We start from the raw sequence: 23857 nt of genomic DNA, 5'->3' as shown, positions 1-23857 counted from the left end.
ATTAACTAACAGCTTCTTAAGTATTTCAGAATATTATAGTTGAGAAAAAAAAATTTTACCTTTTTGTCATTCATTCATTAATTTTAAAAAACTTGTTATAAATACATAATATAGTTGGGGCTAAAGGAGATCGGGAAAAAATACACTATCTTGGCCCTCTCTTGATGTACTTACATTTGCTTATTCTTACTAGGCTGCTAAATGAGACTGTTTTTTCCTATCAGTCTTCACATAAGCTTAGCAGTGTTCTTCTTAGTCCTCTTGGAAGGCATTTTAGAGATTCAAGAATTAACAGGATCAAAGCTTTCAGCTGGAAAAGACCTTAAAGCACCAGATCCTTCATTATGCCAATAAGGATGCAAACGTCCAATAAACAATAATGGAGGAGCCAAAATTCATCTTCTAATTGCAAATCCTGTACTCTTTCCACTACACCGTGATTTTTCATGTAGTAATAGATCAAACAGTCAGAGTATATAATATATCAAAGGTAAAAAGAAAACAAGAAACTAAAAATTAATTTCCTGAGTGTTACCTATTTGAGAAAACTGTTTTCTTGCATAGTCTTAAAGTTAAAATGGAAAGTATACCATACTTTAGAAAAAACAAAGATGACTTCTTGAAATAATTTCCAAATGGCATATAAGAAGCAAATACAATTAATTCATTTAATCTTACAAATAACAAAGAGAACTGTCCAACAAAATGGATCTTTAGAGGTTACATACTTGTTCAATAAACTAAATAGTAGCAATGATTAATTTTCTTAAAGATCTATGTTCAAAAGAACATAATTTTCCTGAACAACTGGTAGAGCTACATAGAGCAACTCTTTCCTAAACTAAAAATAGGAGTTTCTAGCTTCCTCAAATTCAGAATTACTTCTAATGACTTTATTTATTGGAAGAGAAATAAGGGAGGGAGAGGAGGCAGGCTTTTAAATTCCTACTGTGTACCAAGAACTGTGTTAAATGGTTTACAATATTATCTCATTTCATCTTCACAACAAACTTGAAAGGCAGTTGCTATTATCTTCATTTTACAGATGAGGAAACAGAGGTAAAGTGACTTGCCCAGGGTGACACAACTAGTAAATATCTGAGTCCATAACTGAACTCAGGTCTTCTGGACTCCAGACCAGAACTCTAACCACACTTGTGTGCCACTCAACAGTATACTAGTACAAGTAGAAACTGGGTAAAAGTTGTCAATTTATAGTATTTTACAGTTGACAAAGCACCTTCATGTACATTGCCTCACTGAATTAATGAAGCACAACTGAAGGCAATGTGAAAATCAATCAATGGATGAGTATGAAGTACCTACTATGTGTCAGTTACTAAAGACACAAGGGCAAAGTATAATATACTACTTCCTCTTGAAAGGCTTATATTCTATCAGGAAGACAGTTTGTGTACAAGAGTTAAAAACTAGGTTAAAACAATCTCTACTCTCAAGGAGTTTATCTTCTAGATAGCCCCCTTCTTGGGAGCAGCAATCATATCACCTTCCACTGGAACCTATAGTGCACAGCCAGTACTTAATAAATACATTTAGCAATAAAACATTTCATTGTATTTTAATATTTTAGAGAAATAAAAGGTATACTTACAATCTAACAAGATTTGTGAGTCCTCTAAATATGTTTGCATTCAAACATCCTATTCTGTTGTTGGTCAAATCCCTAAAAAAGAAATTAAAAAGTGTATTCCTCTCACTGTCCATGTTTGACATAAGATTTTTCAATTAGGCTTCCTAGCTAATGCTCACCTTCCTACAGAAGAAAGCACAGATGTACTGTAGTTTTTATTTTCAGTATGCTCAGTCAGTCAACAAGCAGCCATTTAACATTTTCTAGATGCCAGGCACTTTGGCAAGTGCCGGGGATAGAGATATAAAAGTAAAAGTTGTCCCCCTCCGCCTGCCCCCCACCCACCTCATACTAAAATTGGGAGACAGCAGAGAGATGGATAGATAGATAGATAAACAGAGGATAGAGATAGAGATCAGACCTATGATTTCATTGGTAGAGGGAATTCTCTGAAGAAGAAATTTCCTCTACCAATGCAGTTTAAAATCTTTTCTGAAGCTTCTAGTCTTAAATAGGTGTTTAGAACAATGAGAACTTCTGTGTTTCACCCAAGGTCATACAACCAGTTGGTATCAGAAATAGGTCTTGGGGAAAAAAAGTAGGTCTTGAAATCCAGGTCCTCCTGGCTACATTTAAGGCCTGCTTTCTATCCACTTCACCAAGTTGCCTTTTCTTAAGTATAATGTATGCCCATATGTACAAAAATAATAAAAGGTAAGAGGGAGAGCAACAGCAGTCAGGGGCTCAGGAAAGGTTTCATGTAAAAAGTGGCACAGGAACAGCCTTAAAAGAAATCAGAGATCCAAAGAGGTGGAAGAGAGGAAGGGATGCATCACAGGAAGAGGAAAGGAGACACAAGACCAAGTGTCGACAGTGTCAATACAAATGGGAGGTGAAGGAATACTTGAAAGTAATAGCTTAAGCAGTGAAGCACGTTTCTCAGAACTACTACAGAACACAGGAATCCTTCAGGTGATACAGATGTCTATAGAGTGTTGCAATTCTCTTTAACCCTATTTGGGAAACTCTCTGAGAGATTAAATAACTTGCTTAAAAATCACACAGCTGGTAAGCTTCAGACGTGAAATATGAACCAAGTAACCCACGTCTTGAATAATACTTCTGCATAACTAGCTTACTCTGCCTTAGCATTTTTTCATTATTCTTCTTTCTAGCTTTCATTTGACTTCATACATGAAGTTGGAATGGGGAGATCTAGAGGTTCCCTCTCTAGATTAAATTCTTAATATTGTCTTATACAATGAAAGATGACTCATGACATTAGGCTAAATGAGATTTTCAACTAGAGAAATGGGAGAAGGGACTCAGATAATAAAGGGTGATGGAAAAAATGTGACCTGTGTGGAAAAGAGGTTAGAGAAGGATAAATTATTAAATGCTATTAAGACTTTTAGGCCCATTCAAGAAACATTCTGAAGCTTATTACTTTCTACCTCTGTGTCATCAACTTAATGAAATTGCAGTTTTGATCACAGTGGCAAAAAACTGAATTAATTTCTGATTTTATCTCCCACCTAATTAATGTGAAGGTATTTTTCTTATTTGCCTGTAACATTATTTAAATATCACTCTAACAAGACTTTTCTGTCGTACTGTATTTTAAAATAACCACCTATAAGATCTCTTTAGATTGGTGACCTCTGACTTCCTCAGTGTGAGGAAACAAAGCAGAAAGAAGACATGGTCACCCACCAGTCATTAGATAAATCCCACTGAGTTGCCAAAAGCAGAGTGACTCACTCAAAATTACACAGCTGGAGTAAAAGGCTAGACCTGAACCAAAGTCTTCCCGACTCAAAGTCCAGTATTCTAGCCACTAAGCAATGCTATTTTTATTCTGCCTTCCTATAGTTCTGATCAAATTATTTTTACATCTGCCACTTGTGATGGATTTACAAAATTTCTGCTATTCTATCTATAAAGTTTGACTAAATAGTCCATACTTAAATAAAGCAATGGAGATAGATTTAACTAGGCAGCAATTTATTAGAAAAAGAAAAAGAACTTTTTAATGTATGGTTAAATACTATAAAGGAGATACCCTTCTATTTATCCCACAAAAATACCTAACATGGTAATTAAATGATGTTAAATGTTAATATAAATAAATAGTATCATGCCAGTAAATCTGCATAATATTACATGGAGACCAGTGAGCTTTGAGCAGAATAAATGAATGAATGAAAAATCTTTCAAGGGTGTTCACATTACATAATCCAAACATTGAGATCACTGAAGAGAAAGATTAGTAATAACCCTTATTGGCTACTCCTTAACATTTACTAAAACATTAGTATGACTATTTTAAGTGGTAAAACAGCTACTTAAATAAGCTCAAGTTAATGTCATAAGATTAAATACTTACAATCTTTTTAGGGAGGAAAGCCCCCAGAAAGCACCTGGATCTATAGTACTAATAAGATTGTTTCTCAGATCCCTGTTATTAAAAAAAAAAAAAGAAAAAAGAGGTATTAACATAAGAAAAGTACAGAAAAATATACTTTCCAAACCATTAACATTTTCTGGTAAATAAGATTCAAAATAAAAATAAAATGGTGATATCAAACTTACTAGAAATCATGTTGACAATGTTTAAGGCAATGAAGAATAATTTATTAGATTGTAATTTACCATAAAATCCTTAGAGAAAAATAAGAAAAACAATAAGCTGTGCAAACAACTACATCATCATTTTTAATCACTTAAGCTTTGTAAATAGGTACAAAAATGTATTAGAGTGTCTATCTTTTTACCTACTACTTCTTTCCAAGAGAGGTACAGCTTTTAAAATAAATGAAACTAGTACGACCTCATATTTCAAAAGCACCGGCTTGGCAAACAGAAATAAATAATGCCAGTTCTGTTTCTGAAAGCATGTTTCTCTTCAAAGGTTTTAAACATCTGTAGTAAGAACTGGCATAACACATAAATTTATAATAAATCATATACTTAATAATTTTACACAAAATCTATTTCATGAATAAATAAGGTAATGTGATTTAAAGGCACTGCAAAATAAAGTTCCTTAACATAATACTTATTTTTTTATTAATAGTAGTATTAATTAACCATCACCAAAAGTAATTTTTTTCTTCATCTTAAGATCTCTTTTACATTTCAATGGTCAAACATGATCCTAATGATTTCAAAATATATGTAGAATCTGTTTAACTGACATGGTACATAAATTTCAACTTTAAAATATAAAGTGAAATGATGCTTAGACATAACATATTTTACAAAGTACCTTTAAAAAGAATGGTTCATGCTTTTATACTTTCTTAAAAAATACTTCTTTAAGTAAGGAGGGTTGAATGCTATGGTGTAGTAGCCACAAGTAGCCATGTCTTCCTTATGGAGATAAAAATCCTAATAACTTGTAGAATAATTCATATTTAATGGTTTACATCATTGACATAAATGGCTTACCACCAGTGTACTTAGATGTGTAATAGCATAACAACTTTTCTGCTGAAAAGAAATTCAGAGAGATTTTCTCTTCTCTGATCAAAGGCTGTAGCTAGTCCTAGTCAAATTCTTGGCAATAGCCTCTTCAAGTAAAGCATAATAGAATTTGCTTCAACTGCTTGTTTTAAGTCGGTATCAGTCTTTATGTGTTAAGTGTATTTCTTCTAAATAGCATTTTGTTGTATTCTCCTTTCTAATACATTCTGCTATCCTCTTCTATGCATTAGTTTATCCCATTCATGTTGAATGTAATGACTGTTAGTTGCATATTTTCCTCCATTCTATTCTCATATTTTTCCCCAGTCCATGATCCCTGCCACTCTTTTATAAAGAAGAAGTTATTGAGAGAGAAAGGATGCTCTCAGTACCAGGCATCTATGCTGGATATATTCTCCATCTCCCCTTTATCCCCTAACCTCACTTCTCTTTCCCTCTTCAAGACTCCAACCCCATTATCTTACCCTTTCTTTCATGTTCCTTCTTTCAAGGAAAGGCTTTTGCTTCTGACAGCTCCCTCCTGAATGTACAATCCTTCCCCTTATTCCCTTTTCCCCTTTCCCTTCTGTGCCAAACTCTGTGTATCTTTAACCCTCCTTTGACTGATTCAAGTGTAAATGAAGTTTAAGTGATGTCCAGTCCACCAACCGCTTCCTTATTTTTATTTTATTTTTTTGGTGGGGCAATGGGGGGTTAAGTGACTTGCCCAGGGTCACACAGCTAGTAAGTGTAAAGTGTCTGAGGCCAGATTTGAACTCAGGTATTCCTGAATCCAGGGCTGGTGCTTTATCCACTGTACCACCTAGCTGCGCCCCCCTTCCTTATTTTTATAATCTTCTCCCTGTACACCCCAATTATGTGAGATTTCCCCTGTCCTACCCCTATTCTAATTCAGTGTATTGACGTTGACTTCCCTTTTCTTTCTTCTTTTAAAATCATGAAAACTTGACAAACATTTCTCAGGGCTTCTGTTTTATTTAACTCCTTGTAGGAACCCAGTTAACCTTAGGGTAGGACACTTATATCAGAGCTCCCCCGTTAGAACATAAATACTTCATTCATCAGTTCTTTCCAATTTCCCTTTTAATTTTTTTTCTTGACGTTTCAGGTTTGCATTTCAAAGTTTCTACTAATTTCTGTTTTTTTTTTCTGACATAATACTTAAATTTCTGAGAGATTATAGTTAAAATATCCTGTCAAAGCCTAACTCCATGAAAATATGCCACCATCTCCTCCAGACCTGACCTAACTTGTCAGTACTTTGTGGTTAAATCCTGGGCTTAAGGAATTATAAGATTCCAGAGAGACTTATAAATGTTCCAAATTCTTAAATTGTCTGGGAACAACTAGATTATGGTTTTTAATAAGCCATTATTATCTCTTTAATTTAGTTTTTAATAGCTGCTCTAAAAAAAATTGAATTTGGGCTTAAGCTGCTCATTCTCCAGTATAGTTTATAAAGATGAAAATTCCAAGAATATTTAGTTGTCAATATTTTCTCCTAGCTGGTCTCTCTGATTCAAGACTCTTTGCTTCAATTTATTCTATAATCTGTTACCATGTTAATCTTCCTTAAGTACTATTACTGTTATTCTTGCTCAAGAACCTTCATTGATACTTGTCTAGCACGCCAAATCTAAACTCCTGTTTCTGGATTTTTTTGAACCCACATTCTTCTTTGCAATTAATCCACAAACTTTTTATGCTAGGTTCTATAAGCTAGGTGCTGGGAATTCAAAGACAATAATGAAATAGTCTCTTCTCTCATGTAAAGAGCTTCCACTCTATGATAGATAACAACATGTGCACATATGAATTCCCCTGAACCTCACAAAGTCCTGTGAGGTCGATGTTCTAGGTATGTGTGCGTGTGTGTGCGTGTATATAGACACACACATACATGTATGTATGTATGATGTATATGTGTACATAATATATATTATATGTACATGTATGTATATTAGTGTGTATATATAAGATATATATATAAAAATAAAATTAGATAGCGATATATATCTCTATTTAATTAATAAGAAAACTGAGACAGGGAGGTTGTGATTTGCCCACAATAACACAGCTAGGAAATATCACAGGCACTACCCCAGTCAAGGCCTTTATGACTCAAAATTTGGCATTTTAATGGTTATGTCACAGTGCCTTTCCCAGTCTGGAGAACTTTCTTTGTAAGTTCAGAGTTCATTGATTAGTTTTTCTTATGATGACTCAGACAAAAAAAAAACAAAAAAAACATGCTTTTATACGGCTAAAATGTATTTAGAATATCTCAACATATTTGTTAATGGATTAGAAAGTATATTTTTTCTGTACTTTTCTTATGTTAATACCTGGTTTTTTTTGTTACAGGGATGTGAGAAACAATTTTAATAGTACTAAAGATCCAGGGGTTTTCTGGGGGCTTTCCTCCCTAAAAATACTATGACATTAATTTGAACTTATATAATTTCATTTATTCTGTTTAAAGCTCACTGGTCTCCATGTAATATGCAAATTTACTGACATGAGACTATTTGTGTGACTAGTATTGTTTTTATTTACATTAACATTTAACATCGTCTAATTACCATATTAGGGATTGTTGTGGGATAGGTAGGAGGGCATCTCCTTTATAGTATTTGTCATAAATTATCATATAAATTTAATAACATTCTAAAACATTAAAATTTTAAATTATTTTCTGATAAAAAGATAAGAAAGCAAGCATTCGGAAACAGATTATACCTGTACAATCATCTTAAACAAATTTCCACATTACTCATGCTGTGAAAAAAGACTCAAAACTAAAGGGAAAAAACATGAGAAGGAAAAAAACAAGTGAACACAGCATTCTTTGATCTATTTCCAGACTCCATAGTTCTTTCTCTAGATGTGGACACCATTTTCCATCATGAGTCCTTTGGAATTATCTTGGATCTTATATTGCTGAGATGAGTCAAGAATATGTTAGTTGATCGCTGCACAACATTGCTGTCATTGTGTACGATGTTCTCCTAGTTCTGCTCACTTCACTCAGCATCAGTTCATGTAAGTCTTTCCAGATTTTTCTTAAGTGAATTGATGTTGAACTGAAGTGAGCAGAACCAGGAGAACATTGTATACAGTAACAGCAAGATTGTGCAATGATCAACTGTGATAGACTTAACTCTTCTCAGCAACACAATGATCCAGGACAATTCCAAAGGACTCATGATGGAAAATGCTCTCCACATCCAGAAAAAAAGAACTGTGGAATCGGGATGCTGATTGAACCATACTGTTTCTACTTTTTTTTGTTCTTTTTGAGGTCTTTCCCTTTTGTTCTGATTCTTCTTTCACAACATGACTAATGCAAAGATATGTTTGATATGATTATACATATATAATCTATATCAGATTGCCTTCTGTCTTGGGGAAGGGAGAGATGAGGAGGGAGGGAGCAAGAAAACTTTGGAATTCAAAATCTTATACAGCCAAATGTTGAGGGACAGCTAGGTAGTTCAGTGGATAAAGAACCGGCCCTGGATTCAGGATGAACTGAGTTCAAATCTAGCCTCAGACCTGTGTGACCCTGAGCAAGTCACCAACTGCCTTACCAAAGAACAAAACAAAACAAAACCATTTATATCTAAATCATATACCCATTTTGATGTTATCTTGACATATGGTGTGAGGTATTGATCTGTGCCTAGTTTCTGCCATACTATTTTCCAGTTTTCCCAGCAGTTTTTGTCAAATAGTTAGTTCTTATGCCAGAAGTTGGCATTTTGGGGTTTGTCAAACAATAGATTACTATAGTCATTTACTCCTGTGTCTTGTGCACCTAACATATTCCACTAAACCATCAATCCACCACTATTTCCTAGCCAGTACCAAAGAGTTTTAATGATTGCTGCTTTATAATATAACTTTAGATATGGTATGTCTAGTGCCTGATACATCTTGGTTGTTTTGTGTATGTTTTGTTGTGTTTTGGTTTTTGGTTTTTTCGCAGGGCAATTGGAGTTAAGTGACTTGCCCAGGGTCACACAGCTAGTAAGTGTCAAGTGTCTGAGGCCGGATTTGAACTCAGGTACTCCTGAATCCAGGGCTGGTGCTCTATCTACTGCGCCACCTAACTGCCCCGTGCCTAATAAATCTTAAACTTAACATGTCCAAAAATGAACTCATTGTCTTTCCCCCAATCTCTCCCCTCTTCCAAACTTCACTATCCCTGTCAAAGGATTTAACCATCCTTATATTTCCCAAATCCTCCATAATCTGACCTTTATCTTTATCTCCTCCCTTCCCTCATACCAACCTGTCCAACAATTACCAAGTCTTGCTAGGGTTTTGTTCAGGACACCTCTCAAAGCCAACTACTTCCCTCCATTAACACACATATGGCCTTAGTTCAGGCTCTTTTTACCTTTCACCAAGATTATTAGAGCACCCACAAAACAAAATCACAACAAAAATTGAATAAAAAGAAATGACAACTAACAAATGATAACGAATAATATCAGTTATATATTGACAAAATCAAGAATACAAAATGGAGGGTTTACTTCAAAAATATAAACTACCCTGGGAGCAGCTAGGTGGCACAGTGGATAAAGCACCAGCCCTGGATTCAGGAGGACCTGAGTTCAAATCCGGCCTCAGACACTTGACACTTACTAGCTGTGTGATCCTGGGCAAGTCACTTAACCCCCATTGTCCCACCCCCCCACCCCCCCAAAAAAAATATATATATAAATAAAAACTACCCCAAAATAGAATATCATATAGATCTTAAATGCCCCAATTTCAGGATAGGAAATGGAACTATCTGTACATTTTACCTGAGAAAAAAAACTTGTACTGGTGGATTTACAGGCAAATTCTATCAAATTTTAAGAAAAATTAATACCAATACTACACAAATGATTCTCAAAAATTAAGAAAACACTCTACTAAAATACTATGATGAAAGACGGATAATCCTAATACCTAAATCAAGGAAGAATAAAGCACAGAAGAACTATTAAATCAATATCATAAAAGACAATAAATTCAAAATCCTGTGAAATAGAATATAGCAATAAAGCCAGGAAGTCATGCATTGCAGCCATGTTGGAATTATACCACATATACAAGGATGGTTAAACAACAGGAAAACAGTTGACATAATTAATCACATTATCTGATATAATTCTAAAAATTCTAGCAATAGCAATTAGAGAAGAGAAAGAAATTAAAGGCATAAAGAGAGGCAGGAAAAAGATAAAACTATCTGGTGTCATGAGGAAAGACACTGTAGGGGAGGTAGCCTCCTAACTGGTCTCAACTGCCACAAGTCTTTCTCTATTTTATTTTCCACTAAACTGTCAAAGTGCTTTACCTGAAAGTTTCAACTAAGTCACTCTCCTTTTCAATAAACTCAAAGATCAAATGTAGAAGTCTCTGGCACTTCATGACATGATTGCTCCCCATCTTTCAAGTCCTCTTTACTGTTGTTCTCATACAGCAGTATCTCACAAACTCCATATACTTTCACAAGCTGTCCACTATACCTGGAATGCACTCCTGCTCACCTCTGCCTACTGGCCTCCCTGGCTTCTTCAAAGACTCAGCTAATATCCCACTTTCTCCAGTTGCCTTCTCCATCCACCCTGTCTCTCCCAGTCTCCTCCCCACCACAAAAGGCTACTGCCTCAACACCAATACTTCCCATCTACACTGTATGTACACTTAACACATAGTTGTTGTTGTTTGTCCTTCATTCTCAAAGAGGACCATGACATCAGGGGTGATGTCATGACTTGCAATGAATTGGATTTAAGTGAGGGAGGGCTGTGCAAGGTCACCGACCTTATTCTCTCCTCTAGAGCTATCTGGGTACAGTGGCAAGATATACATCAGGGAGACTGAAAATGGCCCCAGACATTTAAGGCAATTGCGGTTAAGTGACTTGCACAGGTTTCACAGCTAGTAAGTGTCTGAGTTGAGATTTGAATTCAGGTCCTCCCAAATTCAGGGTCAGTGTTCCATCCACTAGCTGCCCTTTAACACATAGAAGGACTTAGTAAATTCTTGTTAACCGATCACTCAGTGCTCAAGGCTGGGCTACCATAAGATAATAAAAATTTCAAATAATCAAAATTAACAAGGTTTAATACTATACCAAACCACCAAAAGGATCTGTATGTGTATATATATATATATATATATATATATATATATAATACACACACACACACACACACACACACACACACACACACACACGTACTTTGTCCTTCATTTTTGAAGAGGACCATGACAATGCATGACTTGCAGTGAATTGGATTTAAGTGAGGGCGGGTTGTACAGGGTCACCAACCTCACTCTCTCCTCCACAGCCCTCTGGGTCCACTGGCAAGGTATACATCAGGATGACTGGGGATGGCTCCAGATGTTTGGTCTGTTTTTTAAATACACACACACACACACACACACACACGCGCGCGCGTGTGTGTGTGTGTGTGTGTGTGTGTGTGAGTATGTGTATTTGAAGGGGGGAAATGAGGGAAATAACAAAAAAAGGCAGGACTGAAGTGGGAGGCTATATTATAAAGTAAATCTGGGTGACTGGAAGACTAGCGATGCCCTAAACAGAAAAAGAGATGGCAGGAGGAATTAAAGGGTTTTGGTTTTGGGTTTTTTTGGAAGGATTTTATTTTTTAGTCCTTCAAGGGCATGGTGTTCCACATCTTAAGGTCACATATGAAGTAAAGATCAAAGATGAGACGCAAGAGTCTATGAAGAGAAATTCATGGCATTCATAAGTAAATACTCTGTGTGATCACATAGCTAGAAAAGAACCATGTTCTTGCCCTCCAAAAAGGACAGTAGACATTGTAGCACAGTTGGTGACTCTCCCCTGAGATGTGAAGAAAACTGTACCTAGGCTTGGTGTAGTAGGTTTGACATGGCATACCTAGAGATATATATCTTCCAAGAATATTTAAGATTGTAAGAATTGATTGTGATTTGGGGACCGCATCTTTGGCTAAAATTAGAAAGCCTCGGCGTGCCCCACATGGCTCCCCCCACTCCCAGTGAGGGCAGTCATGTGACTGTCGATCAGGGCTGCCAGCCAATTAACGGCCTAGGGTTTTCTGGGAAGGTGAAGGGAGGAGATTCTTCATTCTGGCATGTGAGAGGGAGAGAGACAGAGCACAGCCGTTTTGCTCTTTGGGAACAGCTGAGTCTGGTTGGTGTGATTCCAGGCCGCATTACTTTCCTTCCTTTATTCCCTTTTTCCCTTGGCCCTGGTTCTACTGATCTTACTTGTGTTTTAAATTCGTTCTTGTTAATAAATCCTGTTTCATTTTTTTTTTTTGAAAGAGGCTGTTAATCTCCTTCCTTATCCCAATATTATGGCGAGCCACCTAACTAACATTCCCCAATTAAAATTTGGCCCTTACAAGATGCAATACTAAGACTGCCATGATGAATCAAAGCCAATGATTACTAAAACTTATCATTGGGTATTATATTTAGAGCTGGAAGAGATTTTAGAAATCATCTAGTCCAACCTCTCATACCTTTTTACATATAAGGAAATTGAGTCCCAGGGTCCTACAGATACACAGTACAGCTAGAATCTGAACCCACTTATGAGAGACAGCATGGTACACCAAAAAGAACAATTTGTCTGGAGTGAAACAATCTGGATTAAAATACCAGATCAATGACTAAATTACCTGTGTGATCTTAGTCAAGGTTTTAGTCTCTCTGTGAGCCAGTTTCCTCATCTATAAAATGAAAGGGGGAGGGAGGGGTATATTATAAAGGGCTCTATGGTTTTTCTCAGTTATTAATCTATGATCCTAGTGCCATTTTCCCTATTTCCAAATCCATGGGTCTTTCCATTATACCACTATATATATTGCTGAGCAATGTAAAGACAAGTAATAAAGTCATATCCTGACACTGATCTCTAGTAACTATGTCATCATTAGAAGGAAACTGAGGCACTCAAGTGATGTTTTCATTTCTTCCTCTATCATTTACTCAATCAAAAAGCACTTAGTAAGTGTTGGCTATGTGACAGTTACTACGCTAAGGACTATGGATAAAAAGGAAGGTGAAAACAATTCTTATATTTAAAGACATTACATTGAATGAAGGAAACAACATGTAAATAGATACATAATATAGAGAGTAAAAGGGAGGTATCCAGAGAGGGGAAGGCTCTAGCAGCTGGGGTAGGAATTGGGGAGCTGGGAGGTAGGGAAATATAGAAGCTCTCCAACATGTTGCAATCCTAAAGAGGGATAATGCCGAAGAATGATCAAATTACTGAACAATTTCACTCATTTCACATGCCAAAAGACTTATGCTTAAGATTCTGCACGCTAGGCTTCAGCAATATGTGAACCAAGAATAACCATAAGGGTAGGCTGGTTTTCAAAGAGGCGGAGGAACTAGAGATCAAATTGCCAACATTCTATTATTTATACAAAAAGCAAGGGAGTTCCAGAAAAACATCCACTTCTGCCTCACTGACTATGCTAAAGCCTTTGACTGTGTGGATTACAACACAATGTGGGAAGTCCTCAAAGAGATGGGAATATCAGATGTCTCCTGAGGAACCTGTATGCATGCAGAGTACACCCTGCAAAATGCCACACTGGGTGAATCAAAAGCCAGAATCAGGTCACCAAAAGAAATATCAACAATCTCAGATATGTAGATGATACCACTCCAAAGGCAGAAAGGGAGGAATTAAAAAGCCTCTTAATGAGGGTGAAAGAGGAGAGTGTAAAAAGCTGGCTTGAAGCTTAACATCAAAAAAACTAAGATCACAGCATAGCAACTGGTTCCATCACTTCCTGGCAAATAAAAAGGTAAAAAATAGAGGCACTCGGGGCAGCTAGATGGCACAGTGGATAGAGCACCGGCCCTGGAATCAGGAGTACCTGAGTTCAAATCCGGCCTCAGACACTTAACACTTAACTAGCTGTGTGACCCTGGGCAAGTCACTTAACCCCAATTGCCTCACTAAAAAAAAAAAAAAAAATAGAGGCACTGTCAGGTTTTATATTCTTGGGCTCAAAGATCACTGCAGATGACAAGTGAAGCCATGAAATTAAGACAGTTGCTCCTTGGAAGGAAAACCATGGCAAATCTGGCAGCATATTACAAAGCAGAGATATTACCTTGTTTACAAAGGTCCCTATAGTAAAGCTACTGTTCTTCCAGTAGTAATGCTATAAGACTTGGACTATAAGTAAAGCTTGAGCTCCCCAGAATCAACTCCTTGGAATGGAATTCCCAGTGCTGGATAAGATTTTTGAGAGTTCCTTGGACAGCAAGGATATCAAATCAGTCAATACTTAAAGAAATGAATTCAGACTATTCACTGGAAGGTCAAATACTGAAGCTGAAGCTTAAATACTGTGGCCACAAAATGAGAAGATAGAACTCACTGGAAAAGATCCAGATAATGGGAAAGATTGAAGGACAAAAAAAAGAAGAGGAGGGCATTAGATGAGATGAAGAGTGTCATGGAAGCAACAAACACGATTGTTGGACAGCCTTGGGGAGATAGCTGAGGACAAAAGGGCCTGGCATGCTACGGTCCACAGGGTTTAAAAAAAAAAAAGTAGGTTATGACTGAACAATAACTATAAATCAAATTGCAGCCATAGAGACCCTTAGGTTTATTCACCACATTTCTATCTGATACAACTGTTCTAAGGTATGCTCATTTATGTTCTATTCTTTAAAAGGGTCTATGGTTGGGGATAATACTGGACTTTCAATTTCAATGTAATTTCATGTTTTGAAGTAAATGTGTTCAGCCATGATATGCACAGAAAATGAACAAATAAATATCTTTAGCAATTAAGGTCAGAAAGCAAACTTGTATTTAAATATGCAAACTATTAAAATAATAGCTATTTAAAAGAATACTTACAGTCTTTCCAGAAGACTTAACCCAGAAAATGAACCATTCTTCAACTCTGATATTTTATTATTGCTCAAAATCCTAAAAATAAAAGGGGAAAAAAATCAAATACTAATACACATACACACACACACACACACACACACATACACACATCTCAAGACAATCTGAGTCTTGTCACTTAAGACCATGAGCTTCTATTCAAGTGAAAAAATAGAATATATGCAAGTGAAACATTTTTATTACAGAAAGTATAAGATAACAGTAGAAACTATACAATAGTTTGGAAGGGATGTTGAGAACAGTAATAAAGTGGTATTGAGAAATGTCACAACCTAAAATTGTTACATAGCATAGGTAAGAAAATATCTTTAAAAGCAGTAACATATGTCAATTTAATCATCCATGTAAGTTCATCTTCTCTTAAAGAAAACTTTTTAAAAGTCTCTTTTTCTATAACACACTCTCCAGCATCCAACATGACTTACACAAAACTGGCCTACAAAATCAAAATCCAACCAAATAAATGAACAATTTTGTGTTCTTAAAGGAAATACTGAAAAAGTATTTATCAAGTGCTTACTATGTGCCAAGCACTGTCCATACAAATAAAAAAGGCCAGGTAGTTCCTTCTCTCAAGGAGCTGGCAATATAATTAGGGAAGGCAATATGTAGGTTATCTAGCCTTTATATAGTGTTTTAAGATTTGCAAACTACTTGACATATTATTTTATTTGATCCTCACAAAAACCTTTTAAGGTGGGTGCTATTTTATACCTTTTTTTTTTTTAAATAGATGAGCAACATGAGGCTGAAAGACTTTCCCAAGGGCAAATGGCTAAAAAGTATCTGAGCCAGAATTTGAATTCTGGCCTTCTTGACTCCACATATGGTGCTCTATCCACTATGCCAACTAGATTATAATCATTTAGCTCTAAGATGAACAGAAAGTCTAAAAGTTCTAAATAAGGATGAAAGAGCAGGGTGGATGAGAAGACTCACAGGACATTAAGGTACATCAACAGACCAAATGAAAGTGCCTGCAGGACTGGAGAACATAGCAACAAGAGCAAATGCCAAGGCCCCCGGGGCCTTAGGTCACAGTGGCAAAAAAAGATTACAATGCAATCCTACTAGTAACTCCCAACTCATCCAAGTGATGTGGGCAGCCATATTCATATTCCTAAATGGCTATCCCACTGGATTTGTCACCTGCATAAGGATGAAAAATAAAGGGAAGAGAAAGGTAGGGTACCCCATCAATCAGCAGCATACAATCTAGAATCTTTGAACAAGGATTTTACAAAGGTACTTTTTAAATAAGGAAGACAAGGGGCAACTAGGTGGAGCACTGGATAGAGCACCGGCCCTGGATTCAGGAGTACCTGAGTTCAAATCCAGCCTCAGACACTTGACACTTACTAGCTGTGTGACCCTGGGCAAGTCACTTAACCCCAACTGCCTCAAATAAATAAATAAATGAATGAATGAATAAATAAATAAACAAAAAAAAATAAAAAAGGAAGACAACCTGTTAAATACAATCTAACATCATTTTAATTTATAACTATGAAATAACATTCATTTCCTTTCTTAAAATGAATTTTAATGTCAACAAATTTATCAAGAGATTGGTTATAATGGATATATAGGGTTGGAAAGGCCTGGATTCATTCCCGCCTCTGACATATACTGCCTTGGTGATCAAGATCTCAGTGCCCAGACTCAATTATAGAACTAAAGTAGAGATAACTGCAGCTCTGGGAAGAGCTTTACACAGCTGGAATTTCTCATACCAATGAAATCACAGAGCCAAATACCTCCCCTCTCCCCACCCCCCAAAAAAGGAGTGAACCATGATTTGAATTATTCCAGATTGTTATAAAGCTCAGAAACAGCTAACAACATCATTCAACCACTAGGATTTCTGATACATAAAAAATGTACAAGTCAAAACTGTTAATAAGTAATAGCTTGGGGCAGCTAGATGGCACAGTGGATAGAGCACGGGCCCTGGAGTCAGGAGTATCTGAGTTCAAATCCGGCCTCAGACACTTAACACTTACTGGCTGTGTGACCCTGGGCAAGTCATTTAACCCCAGCTGCCTCACTTAAAAAAAAAAAAGTAATAGCTCAATAGGAAAATATACTTGTCAGATCTATGAATAAGGAAAGAGTTTATAACCTAATAAGAGACAGAGTGCCATAGAAAGTAAAATGGATAATTTTGATCGCATGAAATGAAAAAAGATTTTGTATAAACAAAACCAATACAGCCAAAAGTAGAAAGCAAGAAACTGGCAGGGGGGGGGGGGGACGTTTAAATCAAGTTTCTCTGATAAAGGCCTCATTTCTCTAAGCTATCCAGAACTAAGGCAAATTTACAAAAATGAGAGCCATTCCCCAATTAATAAATGGGCAAAGGATATGAACAGGCAGTTTTCAGAAAAAGAAATCAAAGCTATCAATAGTCATATGAAAAAATAGCTTTAAATCACTACTGATTAGAGAAATGCAAATTAAAACAACTCTAAGGTACCACTTTAGACCTATAAGACTATCTAACATGACAGAAAAGGAAAATGACAAATGCTAGAGGGAATGTGGAAAAATAGGTACACTAAAAGGTATACTAATACACTACTGGTAGAGTTTTGAACTGTTCTAACCCTTTTGGAGAACAATTGCCCATGAATTAGGTAATGGCTGAAAAAGTTGTGATATATGTCTGCAATGGAATACTACTGTGCTATATGAAATGATGAGGATTATGGTTTCAGAAAAAAAAATGGGAAGACTTATATGAATACATGCAAAGTGAAGTGAACAAAACCAGAAAAATATTATATACAGTAACAACAATATTGTAACAATTGACAACTTAGAAAGACTTAAATGCTTTGATCAATACAATGATCAGAGATAATTCCCAAGGACCCATGATGAAAAAGACTATCCACCTCCAGAGAGAAAACTAATTAACTCTCAATGCAAATTGAAATACACACTTTTCACTTTCTTTATACTTTTTGCTTTTTATTGTTGTTGTTTTTACAACATGGCTAATATGGAAATGTTTTACATGACTTCAATTGTATGATTGATAATATATTGCTTGCCTTCTCAATGGGTGGGAGGGAGGGAAAGAATTTGGAACAAAAAAAATTTAAATGAATGTTAAAAATAAATGTTTTAAATTATGAATACCTTAAGGGGATCTTAGAGATCATCTAATCGAAGCACCTCATTTTACAGATGAAGAAAGACTTGAAAGTAACTTGCCCAAGGTAATATGAATCTAAGTTCCCAACTCCAAATCCAATACTTATTCTGGGGTTTTACTCTGTATATCATAATAGATATCAAAAGATAATTATCTATGTTTTTATAAATAAAATTAACCTTTAAATACATATACACATATACTCATACATATGTATATATGAAATACAACAAAATCCAAAGTACAGAAAAAAAAAGCTACAAATAAACACAATTAAAAGTTCAGTTCCATTAGTATCTTGACACTGGCTATGGCATAAAAAGCCAAATGAAGAAATGTTTTCCAAAAAGCTATTTATGATATAGTTATTTTTCTGGAGGATGGCGAATGACTTATATTCACTCTTAGTATTACTTCAGCAAAAAGAATGTCAGTTGCTCAGTCATAAAGGTTTAGTACAATAAATGATAGATTTTATTGAAGATAGTAAAAAGTAAGACATTTCATCATACTTAAAAATGTTATAAATGTAACCTTAAAAATACAGTTTACCACCTCATGTTAATATATTCCGTCTATACATTACTTGATATGTTTAAGGATGTTGTGCAAGAAAACAGGATTGGCATAAATAAATCCATCTAGCAGACAGATTTTATACCCTATTCTGAAACTTGAAGCCCATGAAACTAGGAAATGCATAATATTATGTGTCATTATAGGCCTAAAAACTATTTGTCATCAATATTTTTGCTGACATTTGAAAATTTTAAACTTTCTAGAAGATAACTAAATGAGAAAATGTAAAACCTGCACTAAAGTTGCAAAATTCATACATACACATTTCTGTTCTTCACTAATGACTTTAAAACTATGTGATCTAAAGACAATGCTTGGTAGCACTATTCTGGCTCACTGCTTTTGAATGTAAAACACTATGAGGGGGAGTTTGGTGCCTCCCTGCTGAACTTAACACAGTATTGAATGAGTACAGTTCTTAAATGGCCAAATCATTTATACCAAAGCCATGGAAAAAAAAGAAATGACTTTAACAGAGAAATGTCAAAAGTATCCAACAAATTGAAGAATATTTTCAATATACCTATAATCTCTGCATAGAGGTGAGCATTATATTACTCCCTTTTTCATGAAGAATAAAGTTTCAACAAGTGGTTATTCCAACATCATCCCATGGATAGTAATCAAATAAAGGAGGCCAGATTATAGGATAGATGTCAATCTGGTACCACAGGAATATTTTACCAATTCTTCTGTTTTAAAAACAAAACAAACTTTTCCTAATGTACTGGTTTATTAGCTACATGGTAACAAGTCAAAGTGAATCAAACAATACATGAGAAAAAGTGTTTTATGCTCTAGAGTTCATGTCTTGAGAGACTTAAGAAAATTGAGTCCATTAAGTACACAAAACATGCCATTACAGTGAGGCGAAAAAATTATAGAAGACATTATACCTTACTAATTCATTTCAAATCCTACATATAAAAATCTTTTTTTAATCTATTTTGCCTAGGAAATAATCTTCAGTTAAGTCAAGCAGGAAATGGAAGGGTAACACATTGTTCACAACATGTAGTCTGACTATTTGTTCTCCATGTAATTATTCTATCAAATGATAATCTTCATAATTTTTTATCTGCAAAGTATAATTCAAAAATAAGAATTTGCTATTATTTATTTTATTCTTATTCAAAAACATGGAAACTGAAATACAGAAAATAAGTTAGCTGTACAAAATCATGGAATGATTTAGTAACAATAGGATGTTTAATTTACAATACCCTAAAGTCATGACTCCTAATCTTCAGTTCTGTACACGAGGACTTGTCAAACTCACTGGTTTTTTGTTTGTTTGTTTTTTGTTTTTTTTAGTGAGGCAATTGGGGTTAAGTGACTTGCCCAGGGTCACACAGCTAGTAAGTGTTAAGTGTCTGAGGCTGGATTTGAACTCAGGTACTCCTGATTCCAGGGCCAGAGCTCTATCCACTGCGCCACCTAGCTACCCCAAATGTACTTTATTTTATTTTTTGCAGGGCAATGAGGGTTAAGTGACTTGCCCAGGGTCACACAGCTAGTAAGTATCAAGTGTCTGAGGCCAGATTTGAACTCAGGTACTCTTGAATCTAGTGCTGGTGCTTCATCCACCGCACCACTGAGCTGCCCCCAAACTCATTGTTGCTGGCTAATAAAAACTCCCTAATGTGTCAAACCAGATTAAAAAATAATTTGGAGAGCACTGGCCCTGGAGTCAGAAGTACCTGAGTTCAAATCCGGCCTCAGACACTTAACACTAGCTGTGTGACCCTGGGCAAGTCACTTAACCCCAATTGCCTCACTAAAAAAAAAATAATAATAATAATAATTTGGAATTGATAAATGGTCAAAGGATATGAAGAGGCAGTTTTCAAAGAAAGAAACCAAAGCTATCTATAGTCATGTGAAAAAATGCTCTACATCACTACTGATCAGAAAAATACAAATTAAAACAACTCTGAGGTACCACTTCATACCTGAGATACCACCTCAAACATCAGAGTAACTAATATAACAAAAAAGGAAAATGTTGGGTGTTAGAGAGGATAAGAGAAAACTCTCACAATAATCCACTGTTGCTGGAGTTATGAACTGATCCAACCGTTCTGGAGGGTAATTTGGAACTATGCACAAAGAGCTATCAAACCATGCATACCCTTTAATCCAGCAATACCACTACTAGGTTTATATCCCATAGACATCCCAAAAAAGAGAAAAAGACCCATTTGTACTGTAGGGACCAAATTTAATATGGGGAGAGTTCATTGGGTGGCTTGCCGTAATATTGGGGTTCAGAAAATAATGAGGGACCTCTAGGTCCAAAGCTTCCTCCCCTCCGGACTGCCTCTTTTAGTTATTTCTCCCAGGCCAATAAGAAAAGAGCTCAACAGCCTCTTTTCCACAAACAAATCAGGATTGATTTAATGGGAATAAAATACACAGCAAAGGTGAAATTATAATAAAGTCAACATGGGAATAGGGAAAGAGGAAAATGGATAATCTCCCTGGCTCTAGCAAGGGCTGTCTCAAACCCAAACACGCTTTCAGCTCAGCTAATTCAAAGGGCTGGATTTAACTCACCACCAGGGGTCCGTAATTTCTATGGGAGTCAGCAGCCAGAATCTAGTCTGCTCTGAATGCTCCTCCAATGCCAGAGAGAGACGGAGAGTGTGTCAGCCACTTCTTGTTGGGGTCCCTTTTTCTACCTTTTTCTCCCTCCCCCAAAGGGGAGGTCCTTCAAGTAGCGTGGCTGAGACTGGTTCCCTGTTGATGACAGAGTCCACAGCTTCTGAAGACATTCCTTCTCAGGGTTGGCCAAGTTAAACTAGTTGAGCAGGGCAGGCCACATGTGGCTCAAATCTAATCATCTTTAAGTGGGTACTTAGTAGTTTCTCATTCATATTCAATTCAAACACTACTAGATCAATCAAGTCAGACCCCTGGGCATCTGCAAATTCCATTATTTTACCACATCCCCCACTTTGTTTCTTCAAGGAACACAGAGTGTTTCCTTGATGAAACAGTACAAAAATATTTATAGCAGTTCTTTTCACAGTGGCTAAGAATAGGAAATCAAAGGAATGCCCATCAATTGGGGAATGGCTAAACAAGTATATGACTGTAATGAAATATTGACAAGCAGGATGATTTCAGAAAGGCCTGTAAAGACTTATATAAACTGATGTATAGTGAAGTGAGCAGAACCAGGAAAATGTTGTGTACAGTGATAGCAATATTATTTGATGAAGAACTGTGAATGACTTAACTATTATCAGTAATACAATGATCCAAGACAATCCCAAAGGACTAATGATGTCTCATACTATCCACCTCCAAAGAAAGAACTGATATTGATTGAACACAGACTGAAGCATGCTATTTTTCACTTTCATTCTTTCACTTTTTCTTTTTTTTGTTGCTTTCTTTTATACACAATTACTAATATGGTAGTGTTTTACATAACTGCACATGTATAATCTACATCTGATTGCATATTGCCTCAAGGTGAGAGGAGGAAAAGGGAAGATGGGATAGAATTTGAATCTCAAAACTTTAAATAAAAATATTTAATAAAAAAATTGGAAATATGTAACCAAATAGGTAAAAATACAATAAATCATAGATGATATTAATTTGTGGTTTTCTAAGTGAAAATGCACCCTATAGGGATCCCTTTCAATTTGAGTTTGATATCAATTGCACTCAAATCTCAGAACACACATTTTCTATTAGAGAGCTGTCTTTATGGAAATTTTACAAAACATTGGCTTTAGATCTAAATCATGCTGTCACTAACCTCACAGTAGAAAAAATAATGGAATTGGGCACTAGAGCCCCTGATAATTGGTATCTACATATCCCAACTGAGAAAGCCAACAATCAATTATCTGTTTTAAGAAATTGTTTGATTCCTTTGTTGACCAAGTCTACCCAATATTTTTCAGGAAGTATATATTTCTTTATTTCTCAAAATACCAATAAGGAGCAAGAAAGGTGTTTTCTACCTACTCCTACTGTCTATAAAGAAAAGAATAAGTCACTAGTCATTGACATACACATGTCCTTTCCTACCATTAACCTGTGGTTATATAATAGTATCCTTCCCTTTCTCAAAACTGAGCTTTGTCAGGGTTGGCTAGCACCCAAAGCATTAGTGCTATTAAAACCCTTCTCCTAGTTCATTTAGGAAGAATTTTAGAAGTCACCATATTCATACAACCCACAAAAATTTTGCTTCTAAATGTTTCCCTGTGCTCAAGAGAACTTTAAGAAGATGTGATTTCATACTGTCTCGTCAGCCAGCTGCTAAGTCTAGTTTCTACTATACATAGATACATTAAATATTGAAGGTTTACATCCTTTGACAATTTCTAATTTGCTCAAGTTCTGGCTGTGGGGGATATAAATTGATTCAATATTAGATTTATTAGTGCTATACTGTTTTCTAGTAAATGTATGAAAATGGGAAATGGAAACCTGGATGATTTAGATGTCATTAGAAAGACTTAAAGCTTTCCCTAATTTGTCATTTTGGTCAGAGGTAGTGGTTTTCTTAAATCCAATTACTAGTATTTAAAAAGAAACCTATAATTATGTTACCTGTGTATTACTGAGTTCTTCCATAAAATATTAGGTTTTTTAATCAGTTTGTATCTTGTTAAGTACGATAGATTTTCTTTCTTACCTGGGACTAGGAGAAATAAGAGATATTATTTGCAGAGTCTCATATAACCTTCTGCTAGTCAAAATGAATCCAAAATAGTGAAAAACAATATAGCATGATATAGGAGACAAGAGCAAGGGATCAGAGGACATAAATTCAGATTCTAACTTCCATTTACCATGTATGCTAACTTAGTATCTGATTCTATTTTCCTCAGAAAATGGCAATACAGAGGGAGAGCCAAGATGGTGGAGAAAAGGAAGCTCCTAGACTGAGCTCTCTCCCAAAACCCTCCATACATATTTAAATAATGCCATAAGACAATTCTTGGAGCAGCAGAACCCACAAAAGGACAGGATGAAATAGTTTTCCAGCCAAAGATAACTTAGAAGTTCAGTTGGAACCTCAGGAAAGGCTTGTTGCAGT

At 35.7% G+C, this 23857-nt stretch overlaps 1 protein-coding gene across 1 annotated transcript in view; it reads right to left on the bottom strand.

The window, feature by feature from the left end:
- The window catches only part of ADGRA3 (adhesion G protein-coupled receptor A3), a 132642-nt gene that overhangs the window by 74793 nt on the left and 33992 nt on the right, over positions 1-23857 (bottom strand). The window contains exons 2-4 of the mRNA XM_043972774.1: positions 15000-15071; positions 3978-4049; positions 1613-1684 (exon numbers count right to left, since the gene is read on the bottom strand). Coding sequence (XP_043828709.1) covers positions 1613-1684; positions 3978-4049; positions 15000-15071 — 216 coding nt within the window. The remainder of the gene's footprint in view (positions 1-1612; positions 1685-3977; positions 4050-14999; positions 15072-23857) is intronic.

This window comes from Dromiciops gliroides, chromosome 6, assembly GCF_019393635.1.
Source record: "Dromiciops gliroides isolate mDroGli1 chromosome 6, mDroGli1.pri, whole genome shotgun sequence".
Taxonomy (NCBI): domain Eukaryota; kingdom Metazoa; phylum Chordata; class Mammalia; order Microbiotheria; family Microbiotheriidae; genus Dromiciops; species Dromiciops gliroides.
This window is presented reverse-complemented; position numbering and strand designations above follow the sequence as displayed.